Source organism: Dermacentor andersoni, chromosome 9 (genome assembly GCF_023375885.2).
Source record: "Dermacentor andersoni chromosome 9, qqDerAnde1_hic_scaffold, whole genome shotgun sequence".
Lineage (NCBI taxonomy): Eukaryota > Metazoa > Arthropoda > Arachnida > Ixodida > Ixodidae > Dermacentor > Dermacentor andersoni.
This window is the reverse complement of record NC_092822.1, coordinates 44,193,760-44,221,752: the sequence shown is the minus strand read 5'-3', so window position 1 is coordinate 44,221,752 and position 27,993 is coordinate 44,193,760. Positions and strand designations below refer to the sequence as shown.

At 45.8% G+C, this 27,993-nt stretch overlaps 1 protein-coding gene across 1 annotated transcript; it reads left to right on the top strand.

The window, feature by feature from the left end:
• The first annotated feature begins 12,381 nt into the window (after positions 1-12,381).
• LOC126527743 (uncharacterized) lies at positions 12,382-27,607 on the top strand. Its single transcript, XM_055068922.2, has 3 exons — positions 12,382-12,713; positions 21,617-24,600; positions 24,656-27,607. The coding sequence occupies exons 1-2, from the start codon at positions 12,625-12,627 to the stop codon at positions 24,414-24,416; spliced, it is 2,889 nt and encodes a 962-aa protein (XP_054924897.1). The 5' UTR covers positions 12,382-12,624; the 3' UTR covers positions 24,417-24,600; positions 24,656-27,607.
• The last annotated feature ends 386 nt before the right edge of the window (positions 27,608-27,993 follow it).

The following is a 27,993-nucleotide window of genomic DNA, read 5'->3' as shown; positions in this document are numbered from 1 at the left end:
CCTTGTCGCATGCAACGCCCCCTTAGCTACGATGACGTCATTTGTTTTCGTGTTAACTACGCTCTAAAACAAAATTACACCCTTTACACTCTTATGCAAAGTTATACCCTTAAGAGCCTTAAGAGTGTATCTCTGCCACACAATGATAATCGTCATCTGCCTAGCTTGCGTTTCCTTTCTTGAAAACGCCGCGCCCGATACTTTCCTCTCGGGAATGCTATGTCATGCTGATAACGCGCATGCCGTTCGTTACTGTAAGGTGTATGGAATGGGGCAGTGTGTCGTGTGAGCAGAAAAACAATGGGAGAACTGGGGACGCTTCTGCGATGACGCCATTAGCGGGGCGCTACGATCGACCGGCGTGCCTAGCGCGCGAAATCTAAACATGTTGTGCAAAACTTTCTAAAACTAAAAACTAAACTAAACTAAAATACGCTCGAAATACAACTGAAATTCTTATAATTTGCAAAAAAATAAATAATACAAACTGTTAAGATACATCAATAACGCCGTCTATGCTTGCACGTTTCCGACCACAGATCATGCAGTGTTCCTGATCGTCTGCTCAGCCAAAGACAAACACTCGTCTGCTCGTTCTGTTCGGTAAGCACGCATATGATTTTAGTATTTCGAAAGACACGAGGATGAAAAGCCCGGAAGGAGCACCTGCACTGTACCTGGTCGGTTGCACGGGATTCCTTCCATTTTGTATCAGCCAGAAAAGCGATCGCCAGGTTTCACTGAAAAAAAAAAACACTGATCTCTGACGAATGCCGCCGCTAACGTTTAGACATTTCTCTCCGTAAAAGGGCGCCGAAGGGCTAGAATACAGCCAGTCCTCTCAATGTGCCCGATCTAAAGCAGCTCGGAGTTGTGATCGTTGTGCAGGAACCTCAATGCACGCGCGCGCGCACACACACGCACGCACACGCGCGCGCACACACACACACGCACACACACACACACAAAGTACATTTGCAAACCCAGCGCTTGCCGTGCGCATAAAGGATGTGCGAACGCGGTAGGAAAAAACACAGCAAGCAATCGGCGAGCTCCCGACGTACATGCATGAACTCTACCTGCGACAACCATAACTGCCAATCCCGGAGGCCCTGTGTTGCACCGTTATTTTTTCTGTTGCCAGCAATGACTCCAGGCTGCAGCGACAGATGGCGCTGTAGTAGACCGGCGTGCATCTGTACAGGAAAAGGATTGATTCACACACTCTTAGGCAAAGTTACACCCTTTGGCTTGCCCCTTCTGCCACACAACAATAATCGTTATCTGCCTTGATGCGTTTCCTTTCTTTAACGCTGCGAGCCCGGTACTCTCCAGTAACGAACGGCACGCGCGTTATCAGCATAGAACAGTTTACACCCTTTGGAGTGCCCCTTCTGATAACGCGCGTGCCGTTCGTTGCTGGAAAGTTCCGGGCTCGCAGCGTTCAAGAAAGGAAACGCATCAAGGCAGATAACGATTATTGTTGTGTGGCAGAAGGGGCAAGCCAAAGGGTGAGCTTGGTGGCGCAACACACCACCCCGTTCCAAAGGGCAAGCTCATAACATCCATCCATCCAGCTTCTAAAAATCGATTCACGGAAGTGACGTCACTAAAAAACAACGTCGCATGCACGGAGGAAGGAAATGACGTAGTAGGTTCTCACTTTTTTGCTGCTTTTTTATTTATTTTTTGTTGTATGGCCACGCCTTTTGGGCCACAATGGCGGCGTTGTTATGGTTTTGAGCGCTCACACGTGTTGGTCTGGTAGGTTTCGGGCCGTGGCAAAGGCGCTGAGTGGGCGGGTTTGCGTTAGTCACCGTGTCTTGTTGCGCTGTGTTACCTGCACCCTGCTCTGCCAGATGTTGCGCGAGCGCGCGCGCTCCGCGCGCGACACTACGCGCAGCGCGGCGTGGTTTCGTGAAAGATGTAAACAAGAGAGGAGGGTGGCCCAAAAGGCGGAGCATCGCCATGAGCAACGCCAAATTCCGGCTTCACTTTTGCTTCACAAAGAGTGACGTCAGGGCCTCTCCTTAGTTTCCTTCCTCCGTGGTCGCATGCATGATGCATGTATATTTTCGGTTTTTCGAGGGCGCCTGGTTTGATTTGTCGTTCGCACGGTGTGCTTCAGTACTCATCCCGTTACTTGCGGGTCGTGCTTTTCTGCTGTCGCTGGTCCCAAGGCCTGGTTCTGCTGCATCCTCGCAAGCCTTTAACATCATCCTTTTATATGCGCGAAAGCTGCTTTGCAGGGTTATCTTAATTATACTTATGTATTTTTATTGTGTTTCCACTCGCAAGCTCCCCCATTATTGTATTTCCCAGATTGCTCCCCAGATTGTATTTACGAGTTGCATTGTGTATGCAGGCAACCGCTGTATGGCGGAAAAGTGCTGGACATTTCTTGTGGATATTGTTCAAAAGGCTTTCACAGGGCATGCCTTGGCCTCTTACCATATAATATGGATAAAAAGTAATTGTGGCGTGCGTCTATTTGTCGTACAAAAATCCCTCACGTGACCTGATCCTAGGTGCCTAGGGACAGCATCATTTAGGGATTTTTGAGAAGGCGCGATGCTGGCGCCGAGCGACGCCGTGGCGAGTTCGTCCTCGGCGTGATCGTTCTCTGGACCGCGCGTTGTTCAACATTGCTCATGTAATCGTGCGTGCGTTGCTTGTGTGTTGGTTGTAGGTTCTGTGTTACTTGGCGGAAAGCCGTGAGTAGTGGCAGTGCGGCTTTGGCCTCGATGAACTCTGGCACTACAGAATCTGCGTTGTGTGACCCGTGCTTTCTTGAGAAGCCGGCGGTGGTGACAATTGAAATATTGAAGTTATCTAGCCACCATATCGAAGTGGCCTAGCGTCTCGGCAGCGAAGTTCTGCGAACCGCGATGTGGCGTCGCCGTGTCCGACTTTGCTCAACGGACATCGAGGCATGTGCTGCTCGCTGCAAGTCATGTAAATGCAACTGCGTCGACCGCCCACTGTTCAGCGCTGAATGTGTGTTTAGTGTGCTGTGCTTGAAACGATTGATGCAGCCGTGCAGCGGGGGTGGCGGAGGAGCAGAGTGGCTTAGGGTTTGCGCGTTCACAGACATGTGCTCCCGTCTTGGTCTCATTAGCGGCTGTCGCGGGATTGTGGTGTGCTAGCTCCTTGCCTAGTATGAAGTTTACGACGCTAACACACAGCATGTTCACGTTTTTCCGCGCTATATGTCATTTGCATGACGGCCGAGTTGAAAACGAGACATATAGTGTTCTTTGCGTTTGTGTGTTGTAAATTACTTTCTATTGTGGAAGTTCTGGGAGTCTTATTACGCAAGGAGTGCGAACGTAAACATGAACACATATGTGTGTCTGAAATTTTGAATTACCCATAATACCCTTTACAACTGATAAGTGGGCTACACGGCCTGTGTGAATCAGCTACCGTATATTGCGACGCTCTTCCGTGTGGTAGACTGATGCATGGTGCGCGTTTATTTCTGTACTGTTGTAAAAAACATTTGTTTATTCACTCAATACAAATGTACGTCTTCTTCGCCGCAGTACGTTTTACTTACGCGATGAAGCATACTAAAAGTGGGAGGGGGCCACTATCAGCCAGCATAGTATGTCCACTTAGGCGACCTGAGAGGCGGCGGGTTCGCGAGTGTATGATTAAAGAACTCTTATTATGTCCAGTGACAGTGGCCCCTTTTCACTTTTAGTATGCTTCACCGCAGTACATTGCTTAGGCTTCATCGCGAAATAATAGTGTATTGCGAGAAAGATAATCGTAAAAAGCCTAATTATGCAACGTTTCTTTTGTAGCTTGCTAGACCGCAATACAGGGGTGTAAATAAGCATCGTGCAGTAAAGCATACTAAGAGTGGAAAGGGCACATAGGTTTACACTGTGCTCATTACTTTCAATTGTGACATAATTTGCAAGTGCATCTGTGCTCGTGGTAAGCTTCATTGACAATTCTTTGTACATTACAAATTAATATTGCAATGAAGCTTACTAAAGCACATTCGCCATTATGGTACGTGTTATTCACCTTCAATGCAGGAGCACAATGCGGATTCTTGCCCCTGCTTTTGGCTGGACTGCACATGCTCTTTGAGAATTGATTCATTGTTCATAAGCGCACTGGTACTTTACTCTAAACTGGAGGGCTCAAGTTGATATGAAAGCACAACTTTTATTAAGGGGACAAGATGTTGCCAAGATGGTTGCAGCACAGCTTTTTTTTTTTCTTCCAGGCACCTTTTCTACTTGAAGCTTCCATTGCAGTGTTTCGAACCTCTTTGAACCAGCACATAGTGTATATACATATTGGGCACTGATTGGGAACATCACCTAAGTTCATGCCTATATATAGTAAAAAGATGTAGCACGACCAGACAAAATAAAAGAAGGGGGTGAGCTGTAGCAATACTAAGTGTTAAATGGTGCTTTATCCTTTACCTTGAGTTTTCTGTTTTTGTGCCTTTTATGAATCCTCCGCAGTAACCATGCGAGTGCTGAGCTTGAGCTTGTTGGTTTCAAGTCTCATGGTTGTTACTAACAGAACAGTGTGATAAACAAACAAGGGCTTGGAGGCATCCATCCACCTTGCTTGCCTCATGGTGCTGCTTCATAAGCACAGTGAGCATCCAGGCCAACTAGGAAGAGAGGTTTGTTGCAATTGCTTCTGAAATTTATTGCCACCAAACCAACAGTGCTCTCAATGACAGCTTTTGGACAGTAGAATGCTTGCACCCAGCAAAGTCTTAAGAAGGAAGCATTCAGGATGTGCAAAATAGGCTTTTGAAGCTGGCAGCATTACTGAAGGGGCTTTGCCCATCTGCCCTCTTTATGGATACACAAAGATGATTTCCTCTTTAAGAGGGATTGTTTCAGAGGTCGTTACATGGCAACAGTGTTGGGTGTTTAGTAGCTTGTCTTTGCCCACTGTTAATAACCTGTTCCTTCTCCAGTGCCCCTCTGAAGTGCCTACTTTTTGGACACAATGTGCTCTTCATGCATTCATGCATTTTTAGCTTGTAAAGACGTCTATTACCCCTTGCCTCAAGCTGGTCTTTGCTGATGTCACCCAAGAAGGCATTGGGGAGTATGGCAATCTACGCTTACAAAACACCGTCGATACCAGTGAAACTAAATTAATGGAGCTGCTGTTCTTTTTTTGTCCACTCCATCCTTGTTAGTTACAATGAGCAATGTCCGAACAGAAGGCATATGTAGTTGGTCGTGCATAGCCTGCGCACTAAGACTTGTTAGCATGTTATGACCTTAGCACAGTGTTTATATGTAAAAACCTTCTGATGTGTTGATGACTTCCTTCTCTTTATCATACTTTGCCTGGTGGAGCCAGCAAGTGGGTCAACCAGATGTTCAACAGGCTTCCCACTAGTTTTCCCAGAGTCTCCTTACCAGGGTGCTGCTCATAGATATCTGTTTTCTTGACCTTGCACTGCACTTCAACCATGGCCACACCTGCTAAACCTATAGCATGCGATCAAAGAAGTGCTATACATCATGTTGCTCCAAACTCGTAACATGTGCTACAAGGCCTTGAGGAACACCCTCATTTATTTACGCCCTCATCATACTGTATGAAGATTCGCATGATAAGTGCGACAATTAACATCTGCTGGTTTTTCAGTGTTATTCCTGTCCAGGTTGCTGAAAGCTATCCTGAGTGTTTCAAAAAGCAAACGACCGCTGCTAGACAAGAAGTGCTTAAAACAAGGGTCGCTATAACCACATATGTCACACGAAATGAAGGCCACTGAGTATACAGGCGGTTTACTTCATATCTGACAAGCTTGGTTCTCCCTTTGCTAGTGAGTGAACTCAACTTGCCCCGAATACATGGCCTGTGACAAACTATGCGCCAGATGCTGTGTCCCCTGCAAAGCTGAAGATGTGCATGAGATCCTGACACCCTGCAGCGGCTTCTACACTGGGCAAACAGGCTACTATAAAAACGACTGCCTTTACTAATATGCTAATAACATGAAAACTGGCAGAAATTTGGCTATTCATTGGACCCAACTGCAGGTGCAAGCCACCCTTCCACCAGATGTGTGTTGTTCACAGAAACTGGAGCTATACAAATGCAGATAAAAACAATGATGTTTGAAAGTAGTAGAGCTGCACTATATTCTGCACAAGCAGTGCTATCTGCAGCGCTGGTACCTTATAGCCACAATTCATGGCTGTACCACCATGCAAAGGCACTATTCTTGAATTATTAACTTCTATTATATTTATGGTGGCCATATATTGCAATTACATATCATCCACATTGTGTGCAATATGGTTAAATGTCAATTATGATAGCCATTCCTCATCTGAAATGCAACAAAAGAGCAAATATAGGCAACAAATTACAATTCAAAGAGACAAAAGGCAACCAGTGCACAGGATAAGTGACAGACTTCCTTTTATTGAAAAAGAAACGTCACATGTGTCATGCCACCACCAGTGTGTAGCAATCTTTCAAGCTCGGGTGACAGAGGCAAAACTTAGCGAAATGCTACAATCGCGCTGTAAAACGGCCGTGGACACAAAAAACCGACATCAGTACAGAATGAAAGGGCAAGACTTCATCTAAGAACAGTATATGGCACCACATACTTGAAGTGGTGTAAAAAATGTTGACATGCCCTAGCCATAAAGAAAAAGCAGCAAACACAGAAAACATGCCTTAAAATGCAATGTGCAGAGTCTGAAACCAAGAAAAAACAACCCGAAAAAGGTTTCGCTAAGTCTTTCAATGATTAAAATTGTCAAACTGTATCATCACTTCTTAATGAACCTGAACAGCTGAAAAGGAAGGAAAGCTTAATAGCATGGCTCCAGAAAATGTCACCGAATAAATATACTTTGCTTATCAACGATACCTGTGGTTTAGTTGTAGTCTGTGTATAAACTTTTCTTGTTTAGAATGGCTGAGCGGATAGGGAAAAAATGACCATAAGAGCACCAGGTGTATGCATAGTCTACGCACAAAAAGCCACTGCTTTCTTACTTTTTTTTCTCTGTATTACTATTCACGAGTATTTAGGTGCCTTATTAGCACTGCTAACATCCCACTGCAAAACACAAAATTGGGCAAGTTGTGGCATAAAGAAAATTGCAGTTTCACTCATAATGTGAAACAATGATGCAGTAGCTGGTGAAATATGCACAGGAAGCTTACTTCATGCAGTGTTTGCTGAAGTGAACACTTGCCAATGCAAGTCGGTGATCTCCTTAAAAAAGTAAAATAAGTAAGAGTCCTATTTATTTGTGGGAGTTGTGCCTCAGTGTCGAAGTGGAAAGACTAGGCTTTTCTTCCTCCTCTTTCATATCCGGACTTAGCCACTGATCTACACCAAAACAACCCTTTAGCTTCTTACTGCTGAATTCGTTTTGGTTTTCTCAAATCTATATTTCGGCTACCCATTGCTAGGCCTCTCGCTTTGCTTGAGGAAAACAAGACATCAACAGCTCCATCCAGTAAATCTGAGAAGCCAAGCACTAGAAGAAGATTAATGAAGCAGATGCACCCAATCATTGTCATCACATGCAAGAAGAAAACTTAACATAGGACTGCCTTCACAAGTGGGAAGGTGATGTGCAAGAACTTGAAGGTGTGGATGCCAGCTCTATATACAGTATGCAGACATTGAGCAGGTGTTAGCCAATCTAGGCACCTGTTGGCTAGATCACACTCTCCGGGATCAGTATTCACCACGACTGTACCTTCAGCAGAGTGGCTGAAATGTAGAATTGTGGACTGCCACTCTTTTGATCGTATGTTTGAATCCTCGCAGCACAACGAGAACTTTATTTGCAATATTCTAGCAAGAAATTCGGGAATTGCAGTGACAACACCAGTAGACATCAGAACAACCAGGGGAGTTAGCCCATAGCAGCTATTGCTGTAAAATATAAGACTGGCATAAGCACAAGAATTGAGATGGGCATACTACATGCCTTTGTTCTGGTAGTGGTCCACTACTTTGGTGCTACAGTTAATGATCTCCACTGTCACTGGACATAATAAGAGTTCTTAAATTATACACTCGCACACCCGCCGCCTCTCAGGTCACCTAAGTGGACATACATGCTGGCTGATAGCGGCCCCCTCCCACTTCTAGTATGCTTCACCGCGTAACTAAACTGTACTGCGGCGAAGAAGCCGTACATTTGTATTGAGTGAATAAACAAATGGTTTTTATAACAGTACAGAAATAAACGCGCACCATGCATCATTCTACCACACGAAAGAGCGTCGCAACATACGGTAGCTGATTCACACAGGCCATGTAGCCTACTTAACAGTCTTAAAGGGTATTATGGGTAATTCAAAAGTTCAGACACACATATGTGTTTATGTTTACGTTCGCACTCCTTGCGTAATAAGACTCCCAGAACTTCCACAATAGAAAGTAATTTACAACACACAAACGCAAAGAACACTATATGTCTCGTTTTCAACTCGGCCGTCAGGCAAATGACATATAGCGCGGAAAAACGTGAACATGCTGTGTGTTAGCGTCGTAAACTTCATACTAGGCAAGGAGCTAGCACACCACAATCCCGCGACAGCCGCTAATGAGACCAAGACGGGAGCACATGTCTGTGAACGCGCAAACCCTAAGCCACTCTGCTCCTCCGCCACCCCCGCTGCACGGCTGCATCAATCGTTTCAAGCACAGCACACTAAACACACATTCAGCGCTGAACAGTGGGCGGTCGACGCAGTTGCATTTACATGACTTGCAGCGAGCAGCACATGCCTCGATGTCCGTTAAGCAAAGTCGGACACGGCGACGCCACATCGCGGTTCGCAGAACTTCGCTGCCGAGGCGCTAGGCCACTTCGATATTACAATTGTCACCACCGCCGGGTTCTCAAGAAAGCACGGGTCACACAACGCAGATTCTGTAGTGCCAGAGCTCATCGAGGCCAAAGCCGCATTGCCGCACCGCCGCTACTCACGGCTTTCCGCCAAGTAACACAGAACCTACAACCAACACACAAGCAACGCACGCACGATTACATGAGCAATGTTGAACAACGCGCGGTCCAGAGAACGATCACGCCGAGGACGAACACGCCACGGCGTCGCTCGGCGCCAGCATCGCGCCTTCTCAAAAATCCCTAAACGATGCTGTCCCTAGGCACCTAGGATCAGGTCACGTGAGGGATTTTTGTACGACAAATAGACGCACGCGTAATTGTGTGCTCTATAGTAATAAGTCATGTTTGGCTACTGCCAAGGAAATTTAAAATCCACACTTGTAGTACATAGCATTTTTCTCTTTGCACAGCTTTAGACAAACCTGACTATAACAAACCAGCATAACGTGAATTATCCTGCATATTGCATACACAAAACTTCCTGACTGATACTCACGTAAAACACTCACTTGTAACAGAGGCATCCTTTTTCATACTTTTTTTAATTGTGCCTAAATGTGAGAATACTCGGAAACATACCAGCGGTGTACTCCAAGCAAGCTCCTATCGAGTCTCTGTTTTTAGTGACTGGCAAGCTGTTTAAGGCTAATAGATTGCTGTCTATATAATGCGTGTTTTTTTTTTTTTTTACATAAAAGCAGGTAACTGACTTAATTTTTGCACTGAGGACAACAAATTCGTGTAGAACAATTCACAAAACAAAAGTTTGTTTCTTTTCGTTATAGGCGCGTTTGGATTTAAATAATTACGTGATATAATGAACTATTTTGGTGCACAGTCCAGTTTGTTATAATCGGGTTTCAGTGTATCCACAAGCTACCAGTAAACACTGACATAAACTGGTGATGTGAAACTTTTTTTATTGTTTCAGAGCCCTGTTAGCAATTTGCCTGTACACTTCTATGCTGTTAAGAGGTTTATTTGTTCATTAGCAATGCATTAACTTAGATCCATTGGCAGCTGTACAACTGCTTTATGGTTGCCTGCGGCATTGGGATTGCTAAGGCCCAGCCACAAGGAACAAGTTCCCAACATACTTTTGGCCGGCTATCTGATTTTACGTGGGCACAATTCAGCATCTAGAGCATATATATCACCCCCAGCATCTCATCATTCTTGATGACACCAGCTGGCATCAACAACCTGTCAGGAACATGTTTCTTGTGGTTGAAGCTTTAATGTGAGCAGGTTCACTTTGTATTATTCAATTTAAAAACCTGATCAATCTGCTTCTAAGTAGTAGCAAGTATTTCGGATATTCAACTGTGTTACAAAATTTGCTTGCCATCGCTCTGGTACAGCTTTAGCAACCAAAACCTGTACTGACATTGCCCATATTACCTTCCCGTTGCTGCAAGTCTCTCGGCGTAGCCTGACCACTACAAAGAGAGTTCTCGGGTGGCGGATAGAGAAAACTCTTGTCATGAAGCTGTGCTAGGCAGCAAGACAGGCATTTGTGCCCGCGGACCAAGAGGCTAAGAAAATGCTAAACAGCAGCACTCAGGTTGTCACAGTGACACGTTCATCTCAGAGTGCAAGTTGCAGATTCTTTTTAATCCTTTGTACCATATCACCTGTGTTTTTTTTTTTTACCTCTCTTGTACAGCTAGGTCCACTAGATGTATCAGCTCCATGCATTCACACTACCATAAAGTCATCAGGAACGTCTGTATGTCTATCTAAATATTACACTGTTGTCTAAGACGGAAAATCAGACTTGTAAAGTTTGCTGTAATGGTTCTGCCAATAAAAGACTGATTATACATATTTATTTTCTTGCCAAGCTGGCATTGTATATGTAACAGGCCAGTGCAGCATATATAAGCTATAACTCAGTACATAATGATGATGTTAAGATGGATGGATGGATGTTATGAGCGTCCCCTTTGGAACGGGGCGGTGGCTTGCGCCACCAAGCTCTTGCTACTATGCTGCCTAATATCCTACCTAGGTTCACCAATGAAAAAAAAAAAAAAAAAAAAAAAAAACCTATGAACTACCACGTCCAAATTTTCTGATACCCTATTGCGAACTGTGCTTTTGTACGTCTCCGTCTTTTGTCGTTTCCCTACTTTTCTTCCACCAATCCTCCAATCGCCTCTTACTGATGTCTATTGCGGACCTGTTTGCTTTACCACTGCTCCCGCTGAACCCAAGGGCTTCAAGGAGGCCAGTGGTGCCTAAATCGACCGCTGGATAGACGTCTTCACATTCTAATAAAATATGCTCCGTCGTTTCCCTAGCTTTACCGCAGCAGGCACATGTTTCTTCTTCCTTCTTATATCTCGCTTTATAGGTGCGTGTTCTAAGGCATCCCGATCTCGCTTCGAAAAGTAATGAGCTTCCCTTTGAGTTATCATAAATGGTTTCTTTCCTAATTTCGTTTTTTCCCCTTAAGTAGTTACTCATGGCAGGTTTCTTTTTCATTGCCGCCACCCATGAGATTAATTCAGCCTCTCTGACTTTCCGCTTGACCTTCTTTGTTGCTGTGTTGCCCACCCCACAGGCCGCATACTTGCTGGTAAGCTTCCTAGTTCTTTTCCTCCACTGTGAATCAATGTTTTGCCTGTACAGATACCTGAACACTCTCCCAGCCCATTCACTTTCCTCCATATTCCTCAGCCGTTCTTCATACTCAATTTTACTGCGAGCTTCCCTCACTTCAAAACTAGTCCAGCCCATATCCCCTTGCACAGCTTCATTTGTAGTCTTCCCGTGAGCGCCCAATGCGAGGCGACCCACTGACCTTTGGTTCCCGTCGAGTCCTGATTTTACCCCTGATTTAAAGCAAACAACCGCATTTCCAAAAGTAAGTCCTGGAACCATTACCCCTTTCCACATACCTCGGAGGACCTCGTACCTATTGTATCCCCATAGCGCTCTGTGCTTCATTATGGCTGCATTTCTCTTCCCCTTGACTGTTATGGTTTTTTCCTGTGTTTACATATATCCGTTGCCTTCGTTTATCCATATACCAAGGTATTTATATTCTGTTACCCGAGGTCATAGAGTTTCATATTAGTAGTATTTATTTAGAAACTCTATGCCCGAGGTATTTCTTGGCCCTGTATCTCCACTGTCTGTTCACTGTTTTCATTGAATACAATATAACACCTGATTTTCTAACACTAAATTTCAAACCTAAATTGTTGCCTTCCTGTCCACAGATATTAGCCAGACGTTGCAAATCACTTTGCTTGTTTGCTAGCAACACAATGTCGTCCGCATAAAATAAACCTGGGAGTTGCTGCTCTATTACTGTACCTGCCTGTTTGTATGAGAGATTAAACCCGATATTACTTCCTTCTAGCGCCCTCTCCATCCTCACCATGTACATCATAAACAGCAGCGGGGATAAAGGGCACCCCTGCCTCAGTCCCTTGTTGATATGAACTTTCTCCGCGCTCCTCATCCCTTCCCATTCAACGCAAACAGTATTTTCTAGTTTTGATTTTGTTAGCGCCATCTCTCGGTCGTATACTTTAGTTTGCAACGCCACCGCTACTCTTATTTACGTTGCACTGCTGTTGCCGTTTCTGTAGGGGGGTATGATGGTGTAGCCCAGCTGTGTTGTGGCGTGAGGAGGGCCAGACCGACCGATCGCTGTTCACTTTTCATTGTCGGGTCGGCGGGTGCAGCCCGTTCCGGTAGTGCCTTGTCGCCGGGAATGTCGAATGGCCGCTGCCTTGGCATGGCAACAACGCCGACAAGCCAACCCGTATCCAGGGGCCGCGGTCGTGGCAGGGGCAGAGCCAGGTAATATTGTCATTATATGCGCGCGTGTGTGTGTCTATATTTTTTGCCACTCTTCCCTTACTGGACCCATCAATCATCCAACAGCAGGGTCATGGCAGGGTCGTGGAAGCCACAGAGAGCATAGGGACAGTTGATGGCCGGTGCACAGTGTCGAGGCGTCAGGTTAACCCTCTGCTGCATGAAGAAAAATTGCGCATGCAAACAGTGGTTACCTTTAGATTCCTATCAATGTGCGTCCCGAAAACGCAAAGAAAATTTTTTTGCATGCGTTCCAATGTCTATTTCACGATGTGCCGAATTGCCCACTGCGCATCAGCTGCAGTGAGTGCAGGTGCATATACACCTTGCAGTGGAGTAGTGGTCGCGTAATTATATGTGTCGCTCTGCGCTTGCCCACTAACATTTAACGTATTTGTGCTGTATGATATTTCTGATGGTAAAAATGACTGACGTTGCCATAACGCACGTGGCGGCAGCCAAACTTGCTTAATTGACAGGTGCCGTTGATCATTTTTGCTGCTGCAGAAGGTGCTGGTTACACGGTGAATTGTTTCTTCCTACTGGCTCGCTAGATAACATAATAAACGAAGTGTTAGTACATAAAAATTTGAGGCAATTGTAAGAAAACAATCCAATTACAAGTGAGAGGAGCTATGACTACACTGCAGAAAATTGCTCCCACACACGTTGTTCCTATCATTCATGGTGTCCACTACAGTGGACGCCTTAAAAAGCGGGTTCGGCACAAAGAGCTTGGCTTCACTCAGCCACAATATTTACAGGTGTCGCCTCTGAAGGCTTCTTCTATCCTGTGTAGAAGTACGCATCGCCGACAGCAGTATTAACGTAGTGGGAATGTCTACTGCCCACGTAAGCATTGCTGGTCGCCATACTATCATCCTTTTCACCGTGCTTTCCCACTGCCCCCGTGACCTGATATTTGGCCTAGAGTTTCACTCTGATCATTCTGCACTCGTCGATTAATTAATTAATTTATTTACAATACCTTACAGGGCCCAGAGGCCATTGAGTAAGGGGGATGAACAAGGATATTATAAGAAATGCAAAATGTACAGGTCGAAAAAAGGGAAAGGGAAAGCACTGCACACAGTTAGTACTAAAAAGCAGCAACAAACATAAGAGCAAAGTACAAAAATAATTGAAGTATACAAATACAGCACAAATGTCTGACACACGACTCAAGGAAAAAAAAATAATAAAGCAGGTGTTTACAAAAACACAATAGCCAAAAAGTGCGATATTGTATACAAGAGAAGGTTTAATGTCACGATGTCACTTGAAAGTATTTGCGCAGCAGATCATGGAATGACTGATGGTTGCATAGGAATGCAGTATTATCGGGAAGATTATTCCAAAGAACGATGACATGTGGAAAGGCTGATGAATTGAGGGCTTGTGTTCTTCCGTATATGCGCTTGATGCTGTACTGATTATGTAAACGGCTCGAAATGCGTGACGGCTCTTCCAGAGCTGACACAGATTGCCTGGGGCAGTGGCGATATTTATGAAGTAAGCATAAAAGAGCGATTGAACGACGAATATGTAATGGCTCAAGAGAGAGATCAAGCTTTAGCTGTGTTACGCTCGAAAGGGAACTGTACTTGGACATATGGTTGATGCTTCTGGAGTCGGACCTGACCTGGGAAAAATACGCACCCTCAAAGACTTTCCTGTGCCGCACTCGGCAAAAGATGTCCACAGCTTCGTAGGACTTCGCTCTTACTTCCGCTGCTTTGTTAAAGATTTTGTCACCATAGCACGGCTTCTCTCAGAGCTCCTAAAGAAAGATGTGCGTTTTTCACGGGGCTCCTCTCAAGCTGCAGCCTTCTCTTGTCTCACGACCTTAATCACCACTCTACCTGTTCTCGGCCACTTTGATGTTTCAGCCCCTACTCAGGTGCACACCAGTTCAAGTGGCCATGGAATTGATGCTGTCTTGGCGCAAGTTCACCAGGTCATGACTGGGCCAGCCGCCTTTTGTCTCCTTCGGAGTGAAACTACTCCATTACCGAGAGAGAGTGTCTGGCTCTTGCCTGGGTGGTTGCGAAATTCTGTCCCTGCCTATATGGCCGGCCCTTTTGTATTGTCACCGACCATCACGCTCTCTGTTAGCTTTTGTCCTTAAAAGACCCCACAGGGATGCTTGGACAAAGGGCTTTGCATTGCAGGAGTACTCCTGTTCCATGGTCTACAAATCAGGGCGCCAGTACATCGACGTTGACTGCTTGTCCTGTTACCTTGTAGACACAGCCAACGTTGACGACACAGATGCTTCCACCTGCGTTCTCTCCGTCTCCCAACTTTTGGACGTGGCCAATGAGCTACACCGTGACGCCACTTTGCGGACCCTCATTGAACGAGTTGAATCTGCGCCTACTGACCGATCCTTACGGTGGTTCGTCCTCCAGAACGGCATCTTTTACTGCCATGATTTTCACATCAATGGTCCTTCCCTTCTCTGTGTCGTCCCTCGACTTCTTTGCTCAGCCATTCTTCATAATCTTCATGACGCACCAGTTGCAGGCCATTTTGGTGTCACTCGCACCTATGACCGTGTCTGCTGTTGCTTCTACTGGCCCAGCCTTGCTCACTCTGTATGATGATACGTTGTGGCGTGCGAGCCTGAAAAAAAACAGCAACACTTCCTGCTGGATACCTTCAGCCTCTCGACATCTCAATTGAGCCATTCTTTCGAGTAGGCTTAGATGTTTTTGGCCCTTTTCCCGAGTCCAAGTCTGGCAACAGGTGGATCGCTGTGGCTAAGGATTACGCGACATGCTATGCCATGAACCAAGTGCTTCCGACCAGCTGTGCAAGTGAAGTTGCGGGTTTCCTTGTCCGCGACATCATTCTAGAGCAGGGTGCCCCACGACAGCTACTCACGGACCGTGGTCATATCTTCTTTTTACAAGTCATTGCTGACATTTTGCAGTCTTGCTCTACCAAGCACAAGCTCACTACGTCGTACCTTCCTCGGACCAATGGCCCGACTGAGCGATTGAACCGGACTCGTAGGTGCCGACTATGGGGGGGAGGTGGCTCCGGGACTCGAGCCCCCTCCGGAGTTTTCTGAAGGGGGCAGAGCCTCCCTCCCCCCACCCCAGTGATGCTGAAGCCTAACACCCCCCCCCCCCACTCATACAAACCTAGAATGTCATTACCAGAGTTTTGTCACCCGCATCATTTGAGGTTTCTTATGACTTTCCTTGACCTTTTCACTTAAAATTCTATTGTAGCTAATAGCTTACTGCATCATTGTTGGTGCAGATGTTAACGGCTTTTAATTCATACTTTCGCTTTAGTTCAGCAAATCCTGACAATAGGAGGAAAAGTGCATTAGAAGCACCAGCGGTGGCTGCCTCATCCATATTTTCTCACTTCAACATTGTCTTAAATATACACACAGGACAAATTTTATTATATTTTTGAAAGAGAAGGAGGTAGCCAATTAGAACCTATTTCTAAAGGTATGGATAGCCTATGCCTAGAGAATGAATATGCTGTCTGTATGTTGACCACACTTCAAATTGCTTTGCATGCTTTTATTACTCTGAAAAAAAAAAAAAAACTGCATACTTCAGTGACCCCTTCAACGGAGCCTCTTATCAACAGCGTGTGAAATGCAGGTGAATATGTGTCTGAAATTTATCCGACTTATTCTTGTGTGGCCTGTGGTGAGGTTGCTACTTTGCCTCATATGCTCTGGGAGTGCGGGTCGCTAGGCCCGAAGTTCACCAAGGAAGAGTGGGACGCGCTCCTGCAAAGTCCCGTCTTTGAGGACCAAATCCTGGTTGTATAGCACACTCACGATCAGGCCGGCAGACTAGATCTGTCAGATCTGAAAAATTCTTCAAGGTCACACAAAGTTTCTTCAACTGCAACTGTTATTAAAGGTTTTTTATATATACATAAAAAGCTTGTCGTGCCGAAACCCCCCCCCTCAGGAAAATTAAAACTTTCCACCTATGATTGTACCATCACCGACGTACTGTCTAAGCATGCTTCGTTTGACTACCATGACTGGGACATTGCATTACCCTACGTCACGTTCATTTACAATTCTTCACGCCACGGAACTGCTGGTTAGTTGCCATTTTGAATGTTGTTTGGTTGCGACCCTGCATTGCCTTCGGACGCTTGACTTCCCTCTGTTAATGCCTTTAGGAGCAAGTATGCCCACGACGCCATTGTCCATGCTGACCACACGAGGCAGCTTGTCCGTGCTCGTCTGTTGGCATCGCAAGACAATCAAAAACATGTTTACAGTCAGTGGCACCATGACGTGCATATTTCACCAGATTTCCTTGTGCTCCTTTGGTTCCCTTTCCGTCGAGTCGGGCTCTTGGAAAAACCCCTTCTTTGCTACAAGGGCCCTTACCACGTCTTATGTCAAGTGACCATTGTCACCTATGAGAAAGTCCCCGTCAGCTCTACCATGCCATCTGGCCTCGCCTCACCTGATGCCGTTCATGTCGCACGGCTAAAACTTTACCTGATGCCGTTCATGTCGCACGGCTAAAACTTTACCACACTTTTCCTGACGGTCCCGTTTGTGGTCGCCGCGCTACGCTCACGGCGCGCACGCTCCGATATCACGTGCGCCGGACGACCACCGCTGGTTCGAGCACTCCGAGCCGCCGCGCCCTGCTCCGGCCCGCTCCTTGTACCGACACGCTGCTGCGCGCGTACGCGCCCCGCCGCCCCCAGATGGGGGAAAACGAGACCACGCGCGGAGCAAGGGAGACCCTAGGCGTGGTACTGGGATTAAGCTGGGATTCGATACAAACACCAGCAGTTTTATCGACACGTCTTAATCTAAATTTAATTGCGACACAATACATGGCCAAATGATCGCTGGTGGCCGCTAACGACACACCGTGACAGAGAGAACGAAGAACCCCAGCAGTAACAGGTTGCCTATCCTTTGGTCAACGCCTGCCATCGCGCGCCCCACAGCAGAGAAAATGAAAATAGAAAGAAACGACATACGAACAGACAGGAGCACAATCGGAAGACGCTGCCTCAGGACATCGAGACGGCGGAATAGTGCGCGCGCCCGCCGAGGCCGGGACCCCGCCGATCCGAAGTAACCATCGGCCGGCGGCGGACAAAGGGGGCCTCCACCGGCAAAGAGGAACACGTACGCACCTTCAGACGCCCCAATGCGGTCTCTCTGCGGGCCCCGTCCTGCGCGCGCGTATCGGGAGCGCACGCCAAGCAGGGCCCGGATCGCGCCAAAATGTCGGCCAATGAGTGAAGCCCGTTGTCCTTCGCCTGGGCGGAATGACAGCAGAGCGAATGCTTTGATGGATGACCCGCTGCCACCTCGCCCAGGCAAGGAGGAGAGGGCCACGGAGCCCCCAGAAACGCACCTTGAAGAGCTGCCTCGAGTTTCGAAATCGCCTGTTTAAGGTAGGGCTGCATAACAGAGAGCCATCCCTTTCCAACCCTTTCGCTTAACATCTTACTTACGTCACAAACGTGGACATCAATGCAAGCATGGGCAGAGACCTGACATGCTTATTGAGAAGCCCAGTCAAGTGTTCATTTCTGGAAAATCTAAGCCAGAAGTGTTTTGTAGAAAAGAATCCACTCCCCCTGTTAACGGGTAGTTATGCAGAGGTATCAACAACAGAAATCTGCTTCTTTTTTTTCTAGCTTTCACCTCTGCAGCATAAAAAAATTTGCCGATGTTCAAACTAGCCTGGATTCCAAGTCTCGTCGATGGCTCCTTTTGAGACTGCGATAATACTGGGTGATGAAGAAATTGTGGTCCCTGACCAAGTCAAGGTAAAAATAACACAGACGTTTCGCGACCCATACGGGTTCCTTGATCACACTAAAAGCAGGCAAGAGCCGCAAGTAGTTTTTATGCCAAAATGTGACGTAGAGAATGGGTGTATTTGGCAGGCAGATTTCCATCAGTCCTGTTGATACTGTTGTCCGTAGTGTGAATAAAGATTCTAACAAGAGTCGCGTCATCGGATTCTTTTCCTTAGCTATTATAGCAGCGTTTTCCCAATCGATGCGATGATTGCGATTATCGGCGTGTTCGGCAAGGGCGTTTGAGGCTTTTTTCTTGTTGGAGACGTCACTTTGGTGCTCTTTTAATCTTCTCGTGAATTTGCCGGTTTCTCCAACGTAACTGCAGCTGCAGTCTGTGCATGGTACCTTGTAGATGACACCGGGGTAATTCTTGCTTTCACGCCGATCCTTTACGTTAACAAGCTGATTTCTCAGCTTGTTGGATGGCATGTGTGCCATTCTAAGATTGTATATTGAGAATACGCGGCTAAGAGCTTCGCTGACGCCAGACACATATGGGTCGCCAGCTCGTTTCGTGAACGACTTGCCTTGAGACGGCTTTGGATGGAGGACACGAGCTTCCTTTTTGTTAATAAACTTCTTGGGGTACCGTTTGTGAATAATTCGTGACGAATCTTATTCAGTTCGTTCTGCATTTCGTGGTCACTTGAGCAGATGCTATGTTAGTTGCAGCTGCTTGGAGCAGATGATTGCCCAAATGGATTGGGCCAAAAGAAAATAGGTTTAAATATTTGGCGTCGCAAAGCAACCATTTGTGCAAGCTGCACAAGTAAGTCAGTGTGATTGATGATAAACTAGATCCTGATCAGATTCGGTCACAATTGGAAGTGCCCTGTGTGATTGAGGTGCTAGTATTTACTGTTTAATCCGGCACAACACAAATGTTAGTTTTGTATGTTTGGCAATGACAAAAATTTGAAGTCACAAGTTCACCACCAAGATAGCAAGAGCCAGCACTTCGATAGCGTTTACTTTTGGCATCTGCTTCTTATCTATCATACCATGATTGTTACAGACTAGCTTTTTCTTTTCGTCTGGCAACTGTGTTGTCAGCACAGCATTGGTCTTCAGCCCGTTGCCAATGGCGTGGTGATGCTGCCTGTAGTAGGCACATTGGTGGCAGGAATGTACAGGGGTGGCACAGGTAGGAGGGCAAGCCTAAGCACAATATGCTGTGTTGTCTTTTAAAGGGAAGCTTTCTTTGCCTCTTCCCCTCTGTTTGGCGTGTCCATTCGTGTGTTGTCACGCAGCGCAGAATCTTAGCTGTCAAAGCAGTTCTAGTGAGTGCACTTCTACGATGCCTGTTGAAACAATAAATCCCAACGTACAACCCATACATATAATATTGGTTCATAGGTATCTCTTCAGCAGATAGGCCTCTAAGTGGAACAGTGCGTGATATTGAATGGCTTCATTGAAATTCTTGAGGTTCACATATCTGGGAAGCTACCCTCTTGGCCCACTGGATATGCCCATCTTTGGCAAATCCTCCCAATAGGTATGTGTCACTGACACAAGGTGTATAAAAGTCCTTACGTGTGTTTAGATTGCCTTTCTGTGCACAAAACTCCTCACTATTCCCTCGACAAGCACCAAACGTCTCCTTTGCCCACGTGACATTGCTGCATCGATGACTCAGTGTGTGCCTTAACTACCATTTGCATTTGGCCACGCTTTGTCAACAATGTAGCATATAAACAAACATTGTATGGAGTTAACCCCTTCAGGTGCTGTGTGCACATTTGTGTGTGCCAAGACAGTGCATCAAATGCAAAAAGCACTAATGAAACTAATATTTTATGTGTAGCATTCATGTTGAAATGCTTCTGATCGGGCTTGTGCTGAAAGCTTGAAGGCAGACAACTAGGTGTTTGCTTTCTGTATCCGTGTGTTGTCACATGCCAGGTTTGCTTCTTTCCTTGTGTTTTACATGAGGTGCATTTTTCGAGCGGTGGGTTAAGTTCAGGGTGTCATACTGTACTGTAACCCAATACCATACCCAACTGCAATTTTGTGCTGAAGTGGAACCAAGCCTGAACCGAAAAAAATAATGGTTACCAATTTGGCACGAAACAGTTCAGGCATTTAAGGCATCAACAGGTGCTCAATAGTTTGCATAATTCTTTGAATAACTACTTCTTCAATTGACGCACGCTAGTAGCAAGTTGTTACTGCATTTGCACTAGTTGCATTGTGACGTCCAACCCTGTCGATGGAGACCCAAAATTATATTCGAGATGTTACAAGAAAAGAAAAATTCCCGCAAGGATTGTACCACGAGGATTCAGACTTGCAACCCACTGATTGGCAGTACAGGATTCTACCTCTCTGCTTTTGCTACACCAGTGGAGACTACTGATCCTGAAGATCCTGTAGCTGCCATAATTCATTAATGAAATCTGTGTACGAGATAAAGCTGGCATCCACGCCTTCTTCGTGTCTAGCAAATCCCATCCCCAACTGTGACGGTGGTCTTAAATGAACTGGTCTTCTTCTATATGTAATGACAATGATTGAGTGCATATGCTTCGTCTTCTTTTAGTGCTCAGCTTCTTCGCAGGTTAACTGAATGGCGCAAATGTTATGTTTTTTTTTTCCAGGGTAGTGTACGATCCATTAATAGGGTAGCTGAAGTTTAAATTTGAGAAAAGCAAAATGAATTTGGCATTAAGAGACTAATGGCTGTTTTAGTAGAGATCAGTGGCTAAGTCTAGATGGGTTAGAGGTGGGAAAAGAAAAACCAAGTCTTTCTACTTTGCTAATGGAAGGTGCAACTTCCACAAACAAATCCAACAAACACTGCTTTTACTTCTTGAAAGAGATTGCTTGCTCATGCCTGCCAATGTTCATGTAAACAAGCACCGCACAAAGCAGCAAGAGGCCTACCGTGCACTATACTTTGCCAGCTATTGCGCAACTGTTTCATGTTACATGCGAAACTGTACTTCTTTTGGGGGGCGGGGGGGGAGCTGTAGGCTGCATTTTCATTGTTGAGCATGAGTGAATGTGATCTGTGTTGCTGTGACGGTAATAAAGTAAGTCTTTTTTTATTGCAGGCTTGGCATTCAGGTAGCCCATACTTCGAGCAGCAACACGGCTGCAAACACTGGAAAGCCGAATGTGGCTTGTGCAGTCGATAGCACATTATCCACAGCAGCACCCTCAGTTCCTGTTCGTGATTTTGCTGCTGACCAGTTGGCGTACAAGCGCTTAGACCCCATTAGTGCGAGAGCTGGTGGTGATGCCTCTGCACCCCCTGCGGTCAACAGGATGCGTGCAAACAAAGCCACCAAATTGCCTAGAAATGCACAGCAGCATAATTGGCACTGCCACCCAAGTGGTGTCCAGGATTCCGTGGAAAGTAATCGGAAGTCCCACCCTACGCTAAGTACAAACGATTCGAGCAACTCGCCTATGAGCCATAGGCCCAGCTTGCCCAGACGTTGCAGAGTTGAACCTGGGTGTACTTTTCGGCCAGAACGCAGCGGACAACAGCACAGGCCGGTCACAGGAAAAGTTCTGCATGACCGTTCCAACAGCAAGACTGATGCCAAGACCTGCGGGCCCTCCTCTGGCTGCCCTACAGGTACCAAACCATTTGCACCATCGTCAAAGAGTAGGAAAAGTCTGACTACTAGCAATGACGCTCAGCATGGGCGAGCTGTTGCCACTGGCACAGGTCATCTGTATGCGCTGCATTTGCACAACAATTGTGCCGAGTTGCCACCAGTAGAGGACATCGTGAAGCGTCTACAAGAAATACAAATGGAATTTCAAAGGGACGGCCTCAGTATGGAACTGCCATGCTCGATGACGGACACGAAGCCCTGCTGGATCTTGAACAACTTGAGGACGTTCAACCGCATCCTGATGAGAGTCGACATTGAACTGAAAGAAGAAGAGCCGCGCAAACTCTGCGTTTGTTCTCTCGACGAAGCGGTGGTGATGCACTCAAATGACAACTGGGTCTTTGACGCCTGCATCCTGTTCCACTTGCTCCTCAAAAGGCACAAGTGCATACAAACTTTGCACCTTGACAAGACAGCTGTGGCATCCGGTTACCCACAGATACTCTGCGATGCATTGGCCTGCAACAGGGGCCTTAGGCGCTTGGCCATCGCCTGTTGGGATTTCTTACCTGCCACAGAGCGCACACTCGTCTACTCATTGTGCAAGATGCCTGCACTCGAATATATTTGCATTTCGAAACTGTCTGTGACGCCAAGTGCAGCTGCACGTATCGGTGACATGATAGCGAGGGCGAAGTGCATACGCAAGGTTAAGTTCCTGGAAAATGACATGTCGCCCGAGGCTGGTACGGAGCTCATGAAGGGACTGTGTCGCAACAGCGGCCTTGAGCTGATTTGGCTTGACGACAATGCCCTCGGAACTGGCGGAGCACGTTTTCTTGGTGAATTCCTTGCCACGTCTACCAAGTTGCGAGAGCTGTCGCTGAGTGATGTGCCATGCTTCGATGAACAACAACTGGTGTTCATTGCAGAGGGGCTGAAGACAAATCGTAGCCTCGAGAAATTGGAGATTCATGGGTGCCGCGTTGCTGCGGGTGGCATCGACAGGCTTGCCGAAGTTCTAAAGAACAACAGCACTCTGAAGTACTTGGAAGTGTCCGCATGCAACCTTGCGCAAGCGGAAACCAGGTCTTTCGCAATCCTTTTAGAGTTTAACACTGGTCTCCTTGAAGTAAACATCAGGGACAACCTTATCGATGACATTGGAGCGATTCGGCTGGCACAGGCATTGAAGTTCAATATGCACCTGGAGAAGCTGAACCTTGAGGCTAACAACATCAACTCACCGGGAGTGGTTTCGCTTGTCGAAGCACTTGCGAGCAACAGTGTGTTGAAGGAGCTAACGCTGGGCTGCGTTGAAGCGGAGGATGAAGAGGATGAACGGGCAGTCACTGCCGCTTTAAATCGCACAGCTGCCTATGACCGTGTGCGACTGAGCTGCTATGACATTCGGGGTGTTTTTCAGCTCTCAGCGAGCCTTCGCATGCATGCTGACCGTATCACATCAGTGCACTTAGATGCAAGTGTCGACGTCGATGCCGATTGCCTCAAGGACCTGTTTGTTGCACTGGCTACTGTTTCATGCCTAAAATTTCTCTGCATAGATTCCCAAGCCACTATGGATGGTTCCGCTGCCAGGAGGTTTGCCAAGCTACTGTGTATGACGAAAACGTTGAAGCATGTTCAGATAAACTCCTGCAGTGCTGACAGCGTGGCGCTGGAAACAGTCATGAGGGGCTTGAAGAAGAACCGGTCTGTGTTGTTCATGGAGATAGAGTTTGCAGCCTGCAACACTGCTTGCACTGACGCATTTGTGGACATGTTGAAGGGCAACACAACGCTCACCCATTTTGGCTACATTACCACCAAGCTTTCTGAGCTGCAAGTGATAGCTCGCGAGCTGCCAGCAAATCACGTCCTGACGTCCCTCAAGATTTGGGAGAAGCCCAGCTTCAGGGAGGCCATCTTCGAGATTCATGAAATCCTTCGGCGTAATGTCTCGTACCTCAACCGAGCTGTCGAGTTTGCCATGGAGCCAGAGAGGTTTGGTACCCAGCGGTATCCAGCTGTGGCTTTCGAGGAGCTTTGCCTGACGGACTCTTTCCAGAACCATCTTGCCAGCATTGTCGGACCACACCGTGCGCTCGAGGCGATGCGCAATGCCCGTCGACACATCACGACAAACCTGTTTGCTATCACAGGTGTGTGCCAAGTGCCGGTCACTTGCTGGCCGCACCCAGAAGGTGCACGGCAAATAGACTGTCTGAACATCTTTTGTTGGCTCAACATCTTTTCCCATCTGAAGGTAACGGACATTGTAGTCTGACGGATTGTTAACATGTCATCACAAGGTACTGCAGGGTTATCTTCTAGGTGAAACACATATTACTGTCTTATTTTTATCTACTATCTTATATTATGTTCATAATTGCACTTTACTAACGTAAAGCCTTGCGTTAAATTGGGCCAATGTATGAGAAGAAATGTGAAATAGCATTATGTACTATTAGGTTTTGTGGTGTATAAGATGACTTCAAGGGTATATCCATGTAAGATAAGTATTAGGTTTTGTGGTGTATAAGATGACTTCAAGGGTATATCCATGTAAGATAAGTACAAGTTGCGTATTTACCCTTGATGGGCATCTTATAACCTATGCACCTTTTCTGCTTTCAGTTACGTCCTCATAATTAATGATGGCTATCTTTTAAATGTATCTTTATTTAGTGTGTGCTAGAAGTGTCTGCATAGCTAAATCAAAGTGTGTATATATGAAAAGCAGCAGGCCTTGCGGTCTTGTTTTTATTAATATATTAATTATTTAACTCTTTCGTTACCGCAAGAAATATGTTCGTTTTTAGTGCTTTTGCATTTTAATGTTACGACAACCATAAGTACTGCAGTACATAAATTTATAGCCTGTTTGCTGGTGCTTTGAATGGACATGTAGCAGTAATAATTGCTCGGGCATCTGTTGAGAATTATATGAAGCTTCAAAGAAGCCCCTTAAGAAACGCGAATGAAACTAATAATTTGCCCTTTTTGAATATATCTACCCAGAGAAAAAAAAGATCTGAAATATACAAAATATACTCTTGGTTCCTTGTTCCCAACTTTTGTATGTCAGATCACGCAAGCAAATTATTATGAATATTTGTTGGCATCAGTACTAGCCATAGATATGCCCATGCTATGCGGAAAAGTAGCTTTGCATGAAAACAGGCAAGTTCCCATTGCGCAGGGAGCACTTGTTTTTACTCATTGCAGCAGGCACCTGGATTGTTATTACCACATTTTTTAGGCTCACGAAACAATGGTTGTCAGGGTCGGGGATCATGCAGAAGCTTCCTCATGCTTGATTATTGTGTTCGATCAGCTTTTCTGAGCGAACAGTGTGGCCTGCTGCACGTTCAACTGCTGCTGGAGCCTCCACATGCCTTGTTTAGTTGTTCAGTGTTGTACCGTAATGTGGAGAGTTTGCAAAATATTGTGCTCTAAAAGAGCACTTGGTTGAAGGTTGGTCTGAAATCAACTGTTTGCTTTTACGTGAGTGAAAACCCCGCACTACAGGAAGGATTGCTTGTAGTAATTTGTACATGCGCTGTCAAATTGCCTATTGATAAAAGCAACTCACAGTGGGGAAAATGAAGTTGCATTTGATATTAGTCGAACACAATTATCAAGATGTGCATTCATGAGCAATCGTTCGTCGTTTGAGACTGTTAAAAGTGCCTGTATGTGGGATCAGAAAATTGAAAATACGGGAGAACCGTCTGTGTCTTCGTTGCTACTGTCATTTAATATTTGTGTCGCCGAGTCGACCAAAGCACAAATGTTGAGTCTTTTTATTGAGGAAGTGCAAGAAGCACTGAAGGCTAGTTTCAACTATACAGCCAGTTGAAGGTTTATTTTTACAAACTTGCGAACCTGCCAAGAGTGATGAAACCTGACAATAGTTGGAAGTTCAATTGTGGTTTCAGAAGGTGCATGATGTTGCTAGTAGGATAATTGATAGACTTCTGTAGTTGCGGTAACGAAAGAGTTGGCACACCAGTGGTACATATTTTACAACTGTGGTCGTTGGTGTGTCGAGTTTTTACAATCATTCATGCTGAAATTGCTGCACGGTAGACCTGCTGCGTAGATTTCGTAAATGTTTTGAAAGAAAGTGTTATTTTGTACTCGTAATGGAAAATAGCCGGGTCTATGGAATTGGTGGACTCCTTCTGTTCAGTTTGCGTTGCCTCTGCAGCTGCTCACGCATTCACTGAATGGGTTCGTTAATCAAAATGATGTTCCTTTTATTGTCCTTTTATTGATGTGTGTGTATCCTAGTCTTCCGTGCAGCTTTTTATAAGTAGTTGATATTTAGCTGCGATAATCCCTTACACCAGTTAGCTAGAGCTCGTCGATTAAATTTTGGGTGTGCAGCTTGGCAGTTCCGAGTGGCCTGACCTAGCTTGTGATTTCCTATGGTTTGTGAATGTGTTAGGATTGAGTGAGTATTGTGCTAGTGCACATTTTAAAATATCTGGAAGCTAGGTAGAAACAGCTCTTATAGTTCAAAGCACTGGCATATCTGCGCTCACATTTTATACAGTTGTGGCATTTTGTGGTGCATTGCTTTTAATATCCTGTCTTGGTGCACTGTTTGAGTTGCTGCACTCGCTGTTTAACAGCCCGAGGAACCTTTTTACGCAAAATTTTTTGGTAGTCAAAAGGACTCCTGGTAATATGAGAATGAAATGTTGAGTGCCTTTGCTTGCTCTTTCTTTTTTTTTTGAGCATGTGAGCAGTGTGATGTACAGAATGGTCGATGACTGCGCTGATACCAAAAGATTGTATGTTACACCTGATTGCAGTGTTTTTAATTGTTGTCACAATCCAAGAGCAATTGTGGCACCTGCACCTTTGGTGCGTCTACAATATGGGAGCACCGTTGCTGTATCCTTTTGGAGACTTGTAACCTCGTGTTCCTTCATTTACCCGAAATGAAGAATTCCCTTTTCAAGCAACCAGCTGCTGCTTGGCCAAGTTAAGCATTGTGCTGGTCGAAAGCAAATAAAAGGAAAATCCTCATTAACATTACTGTCTATGTTGGCATTATTGAGGATTGCTTACGGAAACCTTTACAGTACACATAAACACTGTGTAGGAGCTTGGAACTGAGCTAATGTGTCTAATGAACAGATTGAGGGTTCCAACATGTGACAAGACTGTTGTTTATGTGTATGGTGCATCTAACTGGAATGTTGTCAAAGTTGATGCTGCTGTTGCAAGACAGATGTACAGCACAAACTCGCTCTGTACTAAATGCAACGTGATGGCATTAAAACACATTCAGATATGCACATGGATAACACTGCTTTGCACCTGAAACCACCTGATCCGGCAGACCACTTTTCATGATTTACAAAAAGAATAAACAAAGAATTGATGCAGGTCCAAAACACATCTTGGAATATATTCAAACCCCAGCTATAAATGACATGCTTGTGCACAAAAAAAAAAAAGAAACTTGTCAGAGACACGTCTTATGTGTGGGTATGCGAAAGCATTACAGTCTTTTAGGTGAAATGTTTTTTTCTGCATGTTTCTTGTCTGTGCAAGCTCTTGCCTGCATTTTAACTGCGCCTCAGTAAGGCCAAGTGAAAGCATCTCAACGCACTCACTTGCCCACGAGGAGTTCACAACTTGAAGGACCGTTCAGCAGCATTCAATTGGTCATTAATGCTTTTTATTTCATGCACTCGTAACGTGGCACCGCCTCTGACCCATTGGCTGTGCTGTCACATGCCCGACGATGCATGCTGTAGGCCACATGTTTAGTCAGCCAGATGGCTAGGACATGACGTGCGCAATGACATACACACTACGCACACATATAGTCAACCAGAACTGCG